The 12123-nt window shown below is 34.9% G+C and overlaps 1 protein-coding gene across 7 annotated transcripts in view; it reads right to left on the reverse strand.

Annotated features, from left to right (window-relative positions):
- KYNU (kynureninase) overlaps positions 1–12123 on the reverse strand; it is a 133354-nt gene that overhangs the window by 65976 nt on the left and 55255 nt on the right. For 6 of the 7 annotated variants that reach the window (XM_059394358.1, XM_059394355.1, XM_059394356.1 and 3 more), the window contains 3 exons: positions 3505–3566; positions 1634–1705; positions 411–485 (listed from right to left, as the gene is read on the reverse strand). In XM_059394358.1, the coding sequence (XP_059250341.1) occupies positions 411–485; positions 1634–1705; positions 3505–3566 (209 nt within the window). The remainder of the gene's footprint in view (positions 1–410; positions 486–1633; positions 1706–3504; positions 3567–12123) is intronic. The other variant, XM_059394359.1, reaches the window with a different exon arrangement.

Here is a 12123-nt window from a genome sequence, read left to right on the forward strand (position 1 = left end):
AAAGGAAAATATTTGATACTTAGATTAAAAAGAGATATAAAAGTAAGCATCATTCAATTTCAACAAATATCATTTTAAAGGTATCCAAAGGCAATGGTATTTGAAATTGAACATGACACATGGAATTTGCCGTCCCTTTCCATCCCACTAAAGAATATGGCAAACTCCAGTGGTATTCATAGGAAAATAGTTTGCTTATGACTACCCCTCGAAAAATAAAAATACATATACTTCCAAGTTAATTCTCCATTTTAAGCAAAATGAGCTAGCAGTAATAGAAGTATACGTCTTTTATACGTTCTTGAAAGTTCCATTAAAGTAATAGGGATAATAAACTTCTAAGGAAAATGAAGAAAAAAATCAATACTAAAGAGAAACAGAATGAATATTTATTTCTCTTTCTCATATACCTCTCTTGGCTTTATAATCCTCATGCTTTTCTCAATGTTAAGTCCATGAAGTTGAAGCTGTGACTCAATAGCATACTGGAAAAGAAGAATGATTTATTAAATCAAGTCCAATGCACAGAAGTACATTGAAATAACTCTGAAAGAGATAATAAAATAACAATAAAAGCATATTATTGTATTGAATCTAAGGTCAAGGTTAAAAGTGACTGAAAAGAATACACCAGAAAAGAACTGCTTAATTTAATTTATATGCAGGAATCAGAACATTCCTTGAAACACTGTATCTTAGAAATTGGATGGAAGCACAGGGGCCATCTAGGCTTCAGGGAGTTCTAAGAGATTTGTAGAAGATATTAAATCTCCTAATTTAAGTCAAAACTGGAGTTTACAAAATAACCAGAGTGAGTAGTGTGGATTGTTATATTTGAACTAGCTTCTAGGAAGGGCTTACCCCAAAAAGAGTAACATTAGTAAAAGGAAAGAACATCAGAAAGTTCCCTTCACTAACAGTACAAGATATGAATGGGAACAGGAAATTTAGGGACCCTGAATTCTTTCTCAACATCAGGGTTTTGATCCTTTAATGGCTATTAATTTGGACACAGTTAAATGACATAGATTTTAACAGTTCACAGTGATAATAGAGAGACAGAAATCAAATTTCTCCCTAACACTAAAAGTGAAATATGCAACTTTATCCATGTCTATATCTGGAATGATCAAGTTTCTTAAAGAAGCAAGACAATAAATCACAAGAAATATTTTTAATCCTTAATCAATGTTTTTTTTCGATAATAAAGCACCAATAATTATGTTAGCATGCTACGGACAAATTAAAGTTTTATTCTTATTCTATATAGCTAAAGGGTTAAGCACTAGGGTATTATTGATTTGATTTCATAAAGTAAAACAGCAACAAGAATTAATAAAACATTTATAACTGCACTTGATTTAAACCAGCAGCTCGCTCAATGTTTTTAAAAAGACTAATAAATCAATGCTCCCATTCAAAACTTTCCTCCCCTAACACATGTTTTACTTGGACAAAAAAAATAAAGCTACAATCTATATTTTAAAAACACCTAATCAAAAGCATTTGACAGATCTTTTTATTGTAAAGTTACTTGGAAAAAGACTATAGAACAAACTGTTCAACACAGGCAAATGGTGTGCTCCTCTAGGAAGAAAAGAAAGAATATAAATATAATTGGAAGAATCCTTACATGATCTGAAGGGAAGGCTTTGGCTTCCAGAAGAATTTTATAGCGTTTTGGTGTAGGCTTAAAAAAGGATAACTGCAATGAAATGGATTTATTGAGAAAACCATTAATGTACAATTTATACATTTGTTCAGTTCATACCATGCTTTCATTTTATAATCCTGGCATTTTAAAGGCCTGACTCAATGACACATCTAGATGTCTGTCAAGGGTTCCTTTCCCAATTAGCCTTATTTCTAGTGAATTATAAAATAAAAGAAGGTACTGGCTCATTATATTTATCAATAGAAAAGCAAATTTTGGAGACGACATGAGATAAAAACAAATTCTCAAACTTTACTTAAATTTTAATTGAAAAACTACCTTTCCGATGCCTTTAATGGTAATTTCTCTATTGTAAGACTGAATACTATGTTCTACATAAATTTTATTTTATTTATGGTAATTCATCTTATACTGCTGATTTGGTTTCTGGTACATATTTCCACTGCCTTATTACTTTATGGGATTTTATTTTAGGTCTAACTGGAAGGGCCTCAGCCCTAACATGAAACATTTGACATTTCTAGAGGCACCAGGGAGAAATAGCTCATTTGTTCAAGGGAGCCCTTCCTTTTTCCCCACAGTTCCTAGAGAATAAACACTGCCTGCCAACAGTAACAATGAAATGATCCCTACTGTTGACTTAGTGCGGATCACTGGCCAACGTGCTGAAGCAATTTTCACACATTACCACATTTCACCCTTTTATATACGTAGCAGGTAGGTATTTTTTTTTAAGATTTTATTTATTTATTTGACAGAGATAGAGAGATCACAAGTAGGCAGGCAGAGAGAGAGGGGGTAGCAGGATCCCTGCTGAGCAGAAACCTGATGCAGGGCTGGAACCCAGGAACCTGAGATTAGGACCTGAGCTGAAGGCAGAGTCTTAACCTACTGAGCCACCCAGGGGGACCTCAGGTAGGTATTTTTGTCTTCATTTTCATAACAGAGAAAATGAAGATGTAGAAATCACCAAAACTATGTCCAGAGTCAGATGTGAAGTAACTTAGCTAGGAATCAAACCCTGAGGTGTCTGAACTTAAAACTATGCTATTTACCATCATGTTTAACATACTCTGTGAACGTGTTCCTTTAGGGATATTTAACAATCATTTCTTCATTTTTATTAATGTATTAATTATTAATATATATATTAATATTAATATATTCATTGTGTGCTTTGGTCACATAGACATGTTTCCAAAAATGAAATAAATTCACTTAAAAATGAAATAAAATTTTTTCAAAGCCTCAAGCGGTTACTATAGACACCATATTCCAAATCAAGTATATATTTGACATTTTAAGGTATACATATTTATTAAGTACTTAGGAAGTAGGAAGCACTTGAAATACAGTAACTCTTTTAAGGTATTAGATCCCTTTTCTCCAATTTCATTCTATTTTCTAAATCTTTTTTAACCTATTCCCCCAAAATTTGTCCATTAAAAATATAACTGATCCAGAATCCAACCCTGCTGAAGTCCAGCATACTGGCAAACTATCTTTCCGAAGAGCTCAGTGTTTGCTGGCATTTGTACATCATTTTGTGTGCTGGCAAGCAGTTTTGCTTTTAACCCACTGTAACTTTTTGTCCTTATACTCTGAGATAAGAACTGTTCATTATTCTAACTTTCTTTGCAAGAGTCAACTCTCCCATGATTATGAAGAAGCCCTTCTATCATAGTCCAGCATTTCCTGGTAAAAATGAAAATAACCTCACAACTTATTTTTAAATAAGTAAACCACCAGATGCTCATGAATTAAAGATAGAAAAATGTCAGATTCTACAAATGAGTGTATACTAAACATTGGTGGGAAAGGATACTTACCAGCAGAAGATGTAAATTAACAGTCAAACCATTCATTAGGGCAATTTCTTTCTCATTGGCTCCTGCAAAGTAAACACATCATAATTTAGATTTTTCTATTAGTGCTGAAGTTACTTGGAAAAACAAGGTAGGGAGGCTTCACTTCTTCATCCTTAATGCTTTTAGAGATAAGGACATATTTGATGTGTCATTCAAAGAAATGGAAGTTTTCCCACTTGACTCATTTTATCAAGGCGATATCTGGACTCTCATGCACACAGCTGACTAAAATCATATTTGCTTTTTGATATAGTAAATAATAGCAACAAAATAATGACACATTTGCTTTTTCCTGTAAAATAAAAATGATTTATCCTATTACCAGTTAGTTTGCAAATTCCCATAGAGTACATTTTTGTGGTAAATGTATCTCAAAAGAAAGCAGGGCCAATCACATTTTTAAAGCTAGTTGTTTCTAATACCCAATTAAAATGCACCTTTAATAAGAGAGCTAGTTTGCCAAACATACTTCACTGTTATTACAGTGAGATATATAATCATTTGTAAGACAAAAGAGCTAGAAAGCAAAACACAAAGACCTAAATAGCTCTGGGATTTATTCATACACACTGAGATGCAAGATAATTAATATAGATAGGTATTATCTGATGGGGAACACATGCAAAATTAAGATATCCACTACACAATCATAATCTGATCTAATGCTTAGTAATGAGGGCTTGCATACTAGAAATAGACCCAAAGACAAAGCATACACTGGATCCTTAAGAACTCAGAGTTTAATAACAACAGTACTTTCATATTTTTAGTTCTTACAATGTCTCATAAAAGCATTTAGACCTGTATAATAGGAAAATCTCCTTAACTATCACTGAGAAAAATGGGCTTTGTGCCATTGTTTGTAAAACTGTGTGAGGCTTTAGGGTAAATGTGTCATACAAGTCCTATATTTCATATCCAAAGAGATACTTCTCTTAAGAGTTCCATTTTAGAGGAAGAGACAGCAAGTAAAATGATTATTCTAATATACAGGGAGATTGCAGGGTAAGTCCACTTGAGGGCAGGCCACTGCAACTAAGTGCATAACTTAGGAATTTCTATTTCAACATAGCCATCTAGTCGAGAAAAACTTCGGGTTGCATTTAACAGATGGATTTCTCCATTTGATGTGCAATATTGGTAAACAATCAGTTAGAGGCTGTATCTCTGGTCCTTGTAAGGTGAACAGTGTCTGAAGTCAAGGCACATGAGACCAAGCTCATTCTATATTCCTAGCACTAAATAAACTTTGTCCTAGACATACTAGAGATAGGAATATGATAACCTTATGTTGCATACTGTGGCATATGTCTTCTCCTACAATATGAAAATCTTTTGGAAACATGTAGAAGAAATGCTGCCAGCTTTACTATATTTATTTCTTTGCATTATGGTATGAATTTATCCTGTTATCTCTAAAATGAAGCATTATCTAAGATATCTCATCTAATATCATCCTTAAACCCATTAGCTCTCCACGTGCATCTTTTCTGAGAATCACTTATTCCAAAAAATATTTTGGCAGAGAAAGTGAAAGGAGAAAAGGAAGAAAAACCAATCTTATAAAGAGAGCAGAATTCATAGAAAGAGAAGCATTTGAAGGAAGGTAATGAGAAGAAAGAAGAATTCATATGTGAGTTAGCCCAAAATGAAAACAAAGAACTCAGAGAGGCAGGAAGGGAAGGAAACTTTGTAGTGAAGGCTGGACATCCTGTTTTTTTTGATTTACGACTGCATCTGACTCAAATAATTGCACATTCCTTGAAAATTTTAGTCCTCCAAACAATACACTGTTCATTTTGGACCAAAGAATGTAATGAACCAGATGTGCTAGGCTCAATTAAGGTAGACATACACTTGACCCTGTGCTATCTACTCCCTCACTTTCAGTGGCATACTAACACTCAGATCAATTCTTTGTAAATAATCCCTCGCTGACTTGAATAATTTGTCTGCCACCATGCACAAAAAGGATCTCATCTTAGAACACTCCAAATTCAACCAAGCACTTCACGAAATGCTCACCTCACTTGCAACTGAACTTTGTGAAGGAGACGGTCAGTCTATTTAATGTGTGTGCTTATGTACACAGGTCTATCTGAGGACGGTGCAAATATTAAAGTTTCAGGACATTAATGCAAATGTTTATTTCAGATATAACCTATGGACACTAAAGAATCAAGGGTTCCTAACACCAAAACACCACCCATCAAACTGATTTTCAGCATTTTTTTAAAGGAAAATTTATCTATTTGACCTATCTCTTTTCTTTAGGTACAAATTGCATTTCTGAAACCAAGAGCTGTTCTTGTAGGAGATTTCATTATCATCAGCATCCCATAAGAAAATAAAAAAGAAATTAAGCAAACAAGTTCTTCCAAGCTACTTTCCTTTGTTCTTCTTCTTTTTCCTAAGAGGTTTTTTTTTTGGTTTTTTTTTTTTTTGTTTTTTGTTTTTTGTTTTTTTTTTTGAATTACTGTTGAAACATTGAGAACTACAAGCATTGCAGGGCAAAAATTCTTAAAAACTTCCTGAAAGCTTATCAGGATTTGAAGAGTTCTTACTTTAGAAGATCATCTACAATTCACTGCAGTAAATGTCAAGATTTGAATCACTTCATCCAAGATGGGTATGAGCCAGGGTTCTCATCTGTAGAGTGCCTTCCTGCTTGTTTATTTATTGAACAGAATTTTTTGGTGTGACTTAGTTAAATACAAGCAGGGCCTTCTTACCTCAATGCCTGGCATGCGGATGTTTATTGAGTCATTACTATGTGCCAAGACTTCTAAATACGTTACTTGTATTTTTTTCACATCTTCTTCACAGCCACACAATAACTTATCTACTTTAATTGTCCATATCTATCAGTGAGGAAACTGGTGTCCAAAGAGATGAACTAACTCACCTCAAGTCTCATAGATAGGAAATAAGACAAAATCTTAACTCTCTCTTAGGAAAAAAAAAAAAGATTAAAACCTTTGTTCCACATTATACTGGGAAGCGTTGTCTACATTATCCACTCCCTGTAAATCAAATACAGGAGGCCCATGTTCATTACCAACATTCCTCCGCATCTAATTTTAATTTAATTTCAAAAATTTTTCCAAGAGATGACAGGGCCCCAAGCTGCTTAGTGTTCAGTAAGAGGATTCATGATGATCTCCGAACCGCCATCCACATTCTGTCTAACTGATTAAGCAGATGCAAACGTTATTGTGGATTTGCTTATAAGGTTTGTAATCAGGCTAAGTCTGAGAACTTTCCACTCTTTCAAGTTGTAAATTCCTGTGTCCTCCAGAGGTGGCTAGCGCATGAGGTTTTGTTAACTGGAGATAGCTTCTAGGGATTATTGCTTCTCAGAGGGTCAACCCCAAGTTTCATAAAGCAAATTTATGTCTACATTACAACATTTTTATAAGCTGAAATGCATGTATCTAGCCCTTTATGATTTTTATGTACCCAGGGAGAAGTAGGCTTAATAATAATACTAATAACATTCTTCAGCAATTCTATTTCTAGCATCTTGATAATATGACATTAATTATAAGGGAGACTTATTCCATGTTTTGCAGAATTGTTCGCGCTATATAAAATGTTTTATTAACAGTTTTCTTTCTCATCCGAAATTGAAATTATTTTCTATGTCTATGAAAAAATACAATCGCTCATTGTCTCCTCCTGCTCTCTATCCAGTCTATCAGTTCGTACACACAGTAATTTTTATTATCCGCCTGTTACTTGTTTTGGGAAATTTTACGGTGAAATAAAGACTGTGGTTTTAAGAACCTGGAAGAGTCGATCATTGCCCCAAATGTACAATGTGTCTGTTTGCACATGACACATGTGTGGAGCTTGCAGGTAGCAAAAATAAATCTGACTTCTGCTGGTTTTTACAGTACTCGTCAATTATTTTAATTATTTCATGATTTATGCAGTCTCCACTTCCAAGCAGGATTTGAGGTTTCTTGGGTTACAAACTGAGGAAGAATGATGAAAAAAAGAAAAAAAAAAGAGTACAATGTATGCAGAAGAGAAACAGAAACTTTGCTACTTTTAATTTAATCAAATTTTCTCAAAATTTCTTAGTGACCCAGGCAAAAAGGGAAACTGGTGGGATTTGCAACAAATAAGATAATCTAAACACAAATATATTTAAAAACACTCTCTAAAATAATCTATTCCTAATAAAACAAATAGGGTGAACTTCTCATTTTTCATCTTAAGAATCATTTCTTGGGTGCCTGGGTCGCTCAGTTGGTTAAGCGACTGCCTTCGTCGGCTCAGGTCATGATCCTGGAGTCCCGGGTTCGAGTCCCACATCAGGCTCCCTGCTCCGCAAGGAGTCTGCTTCTCCCTCTCACCTTCCCTCTTCTCATGCTCTCTCTCTCTCTCAAATAAATAAATAAAATATTTAAAAAAATCATTTCTCTAATACATGCAATTTACAAAGTAAAGAAACAAGAGATAATAGTTACTAAGTATCAAGTTTTTAAAATATTGTTTCTAATACACTTTGTAGAGGGTCAATTCACATTCCTTTGGTCAACAAAAAAATAGTAGAAATATTTCTCCTGATAAAATGTGAATGGTAAAGAACAAAACAGACATTTAATAAACTCAGAATTGAACTAAAAATTACCTTTGTTCGCTGACAACATTTCAAATAAAATATTGTTATAGGTATGTCATAAATGACTTGAGACTTTGGAAAGACTACCTTAAATAACTTATATGCTATATTTGCTCATTGTTACTTATAATACATAATGATTATGATACATGTAATAAACAAAATACATATTGTTTCTTGAGCTTCATTTCTATGAAAGTGACTGTGCTCATTTCAATAAGGAATTGTTATCTTTTTTTTTTTAAGATTTTATTTATTTATTTGACAGAAATCACAAGTAGGCAGAGAGGCAGGCAGAGAGAGAGGAAGAGGCAGGCTCCCTGCTGAGCAGAGAGCCTGATGCAGGGCTCGATCCCGGACCCTGGGATTGTGACCTGAGCCGAAGGCAGAGGCTTTAACCCACTGAGCCCACTCAGGCGCCCCAGGAATTGTTATCTTTTATAGCTCGTATCATTAGGGTCAAATGTCTGTAATTTAATTAATACAATATTCATAACAAAACCATAAAAAATAAAGTTTGTCCCATATGTATGATAATTTTGTATGGTATTTCAAAGGCACAGAAAAGACCCCAAAGCTAGAGTTAATAAATATGTATTTTTTAATAAGTTGAATCCTTTTATTTTTCTAAATAAATTTAACTAGTGGGGTTTTTTCCCATCTTCCTTAGTAATTATAATGAGAGAGACTCATTTGAAATTTCAGTGATGGCTGTGATGTATTTGCTGGGCAAATAAAATACTTGCATATTTACTAAGTTTCACTAGAGCTATAAACTTTTAAATGGTCAAAGGAACCTTTTTGTAGGGTTTACTAGCTTCATAAATAAATCTCACCAAATAGTATCGCCTTCCTACTTCCTTGGCCTGTATATAAACATCTTTAACTCCCTTTTTAGAGGATGATAAATATTAAGCATAAAATAACAGGATTAGAATGCAGTTTATGTTCTGAAAGCAAACCTAGTAAGGAAAAAAACAAAACAAAACAAAAGCCACAGCTAAAGAGAACATATATGCTCAGGCAAATTAATCCAGGTTTGTTTGGGGTCTTTTCCATGCTAGACATTTGAATGCATATAATTAGCTTCTAGAAAATGAACACAAATGAAAGCATCACTCAACAACTATTTAACAACATACCCTTAAATACAATCCAGGATTATTTAGGTGGTAGTTTGCTCCATCAGAATATACACAATCCTCTAGTGTTTAATATAATATAATATAATATGATATGATATGATATAATATAATATATAATACTAACACCCAATCAAGTGCTGTTCCCAAGAACCTGACTAGTCTGGTAGGAGATGCCAGGTTCTCCCCTTCACCTGCCTGACTGACCTCCACTCTGGCCTTGGGTCCCAAACTCAGGCATTCAGAGCTGAGAAGATTCACCCTGGGGCTCCTCCAGAGGGTCTGGATTCAGGCTCTGTGCATACAGCCTGCCTTCATGTGCTGCCCTGAAAACACTGTGCTTCCAGGCTTCCAACTGCTCTTTTCCTTATCAATGGCAGCATTTCTGGTAGAAATTTTTACTGATTTTTTTTTTAAATTAATTAATTATTTTTTTAGTATTGCTGTATGTTTTTTACTCCAATGTTTTTCTGTCATCTCCATGTGTTTGGAATAGAAGTGATCACTTTCGTTTGTACATAAATCTGTTATTTTAAACTAGGAGTCAATATCCTGATCCTATAATATAACCACATAAAACAGAAATGTATATAGTGTAATGATTACTCAGTAATAGCTAGTAGGAAACACAACTTACTTTTTCTTGCAACCCTTCTATTTTCTTTTTCAACTTCTTGACCAGGTAATACATTCTTATGGTTCATAAACTAAAAATGGATTTTCCTTAGAAGTCTGGTAATTTGGGCTGTATCACACATGAGTGCGTTTTTTCACTGTGCATATGGTTCGGTTTGTTGTGAGGGGACCCTACTGAGCCACTGTATAGGGAAAACTTTAAAATGTTTAGGTTGGGGCCCTTGGGTGGCTCAATGGGTTAAAGCCTCTGCCTTTGGCTCAGGTCCTGATCCCAGGGTCCTGGGATCTAGCCCAGCATCAGACTCTCTGCTCAGCGGGGAGCCTGTTTCCCTTCCTCCCTCTCTCTGCCACTTGTCTCTGTTTGTCAAATAAATACATAATATCTTAAAAAAAAAGGAAAGAAAGAAAGAAAGAAAGAATCTTTAGGTTGTCCAAACATCACAGAGAAAATTGTTCCAATTTCCTGCATAAATATTGGATACTCAATTAGAACAGAAGTGGATAAACATTTATTTTAATTCTTTTGTTTTCACCAAGGAATATGTTATAGACTAAACTGTGTCCTGCTGAAATTCATATGTTAAAAACCCCATTCATATGTTAAAAAACCCCCATGAGACTGTATTTAGAGATAGGCCCTATAGGAGGCAATAAAGGTTAAATGAAGTTTTAAGGGTGAGAGGTCTTAATCCAAAAGGGCTGGTGTCTTTGTAAGAAGAGAAACACCACAGTTCTGTTTGTCTTTGAGTGTGAACAGAGGAAAGGCCAGGTGGTGACACAGAAAGCAACCATGTACAACCCAGGAACAGTGTCCAACCACTAACCAACCCTTGGATCTCTGACTTCTGGCCTCCACCCAGAACTGTGAACAAACGTCTGTTGTTGAAACCCCCCAGTCTGTGGTATTTGGTAATGACAGCCAGAGCAGACTAATATAGTACACACATCCTCCCTCGGGAGTCTTCATCTCCCCTCTCCAGGGACTCACCCAGTCATCTGGGGAGAAGGATTCACCTGGCAGCATAAAACGGGCAAAGGGAGCTGGCATGCTATCTGAATTTTAAACAAACTTTCAACACATTTCTCTTTTTTATTCCTATTTTACTCCCACTTCTAGAGACGCTTATTGTAATTTCCAGACTTTTGAAGGTTCTGCGGTGTAAAGTGGGTGGCTTTCTATTTCCTTCCCATTGGGAGATAAAGGTTTGATTTACCTTTTTTTTCCCCCACAAAAGCAGTTACCACTTACCCACTTGTGATCAAACTCACAAAATGCTCCCATCATCTACTTTGCTCTATTTGTTCTTTGGAATTTATGCCTTTTTTTTTTTTTTAATACAGGAAGAGTTGTTTAGTGAGAATTCAGGGGAAAAAAAATAGAGAGTACTTAAATGCTTATGTTCAGTCCCCTCCACCATTCCCTCTTTTGAAGCACTAATGTCAATGATTTTTTTTTAACTTCTCTGTGTTATATGATTATATGTATATATTAATTTTACATTTTGGGGACTATCTTCCTGTATGGGAGTCCCATGAGGATATCCCATGGGATAAAGACGATGAGGATTTTTACTATTTTACTTACTTACCACAAGTCCTGACACACAGCAGAAGTTCAAAAATCATTTCTGAATAAACAAGGTATTTCTCAGGTTTTCATGGTTTGTCAATTACTGTAATTCTTTCGGGATATAAGTTCTACTGTCCTCACTCTAATTCCACTTTCTCTCAGCTCACATGTGATTATTGTCTTCTGACCAAGATGCAATTGGGATGAAGCAATAAAGGAGTGAGATTTGAAAAAGCATTATGAAACTTGGTATTTCCCAAAGTCCTCTAAACAGACCCCACTCCAAAATTAACATATCGTTAATTTTTTTCAATACCCTGCATATCATGTAAGATTTCAAGCAAATCTCAATATTCAGCCCAATTAAGTTACTTCTCTTTTTAAATGTTAACACGTTTGCCATCTAAAACTATCTTAAATTCTTTTTTTTTTTTTAAAGATTTTATTTATTTATTTGACAGAGAGAAATCACAAGTAGTCAGAGAGGCAGGCAGAGAGAGAGGAGGAAGCAGGCTCCCTGCTGAGCAGAGAGCCCGATGCGGGACTCCATCCCAGGACCCTGAGATCATGACCTGAGCCGAAGGCAGCGGCTTAACCCACTG

The sequence above is a fragment of the Mustela nigripes genome, chromosome 3 (genome assembly GCF_022355385.1).
Source record: "Mustela nigripes isolate SB6536 chromosome 3, MUSNIG.SB6536, whole genome shotgun sequence".
Lineage (NCBI taxonomy): Eukaryota > Metazoa > Chordata > Mammalia > Carnivora > Mustelidae > Mustela > Mustela nigripes.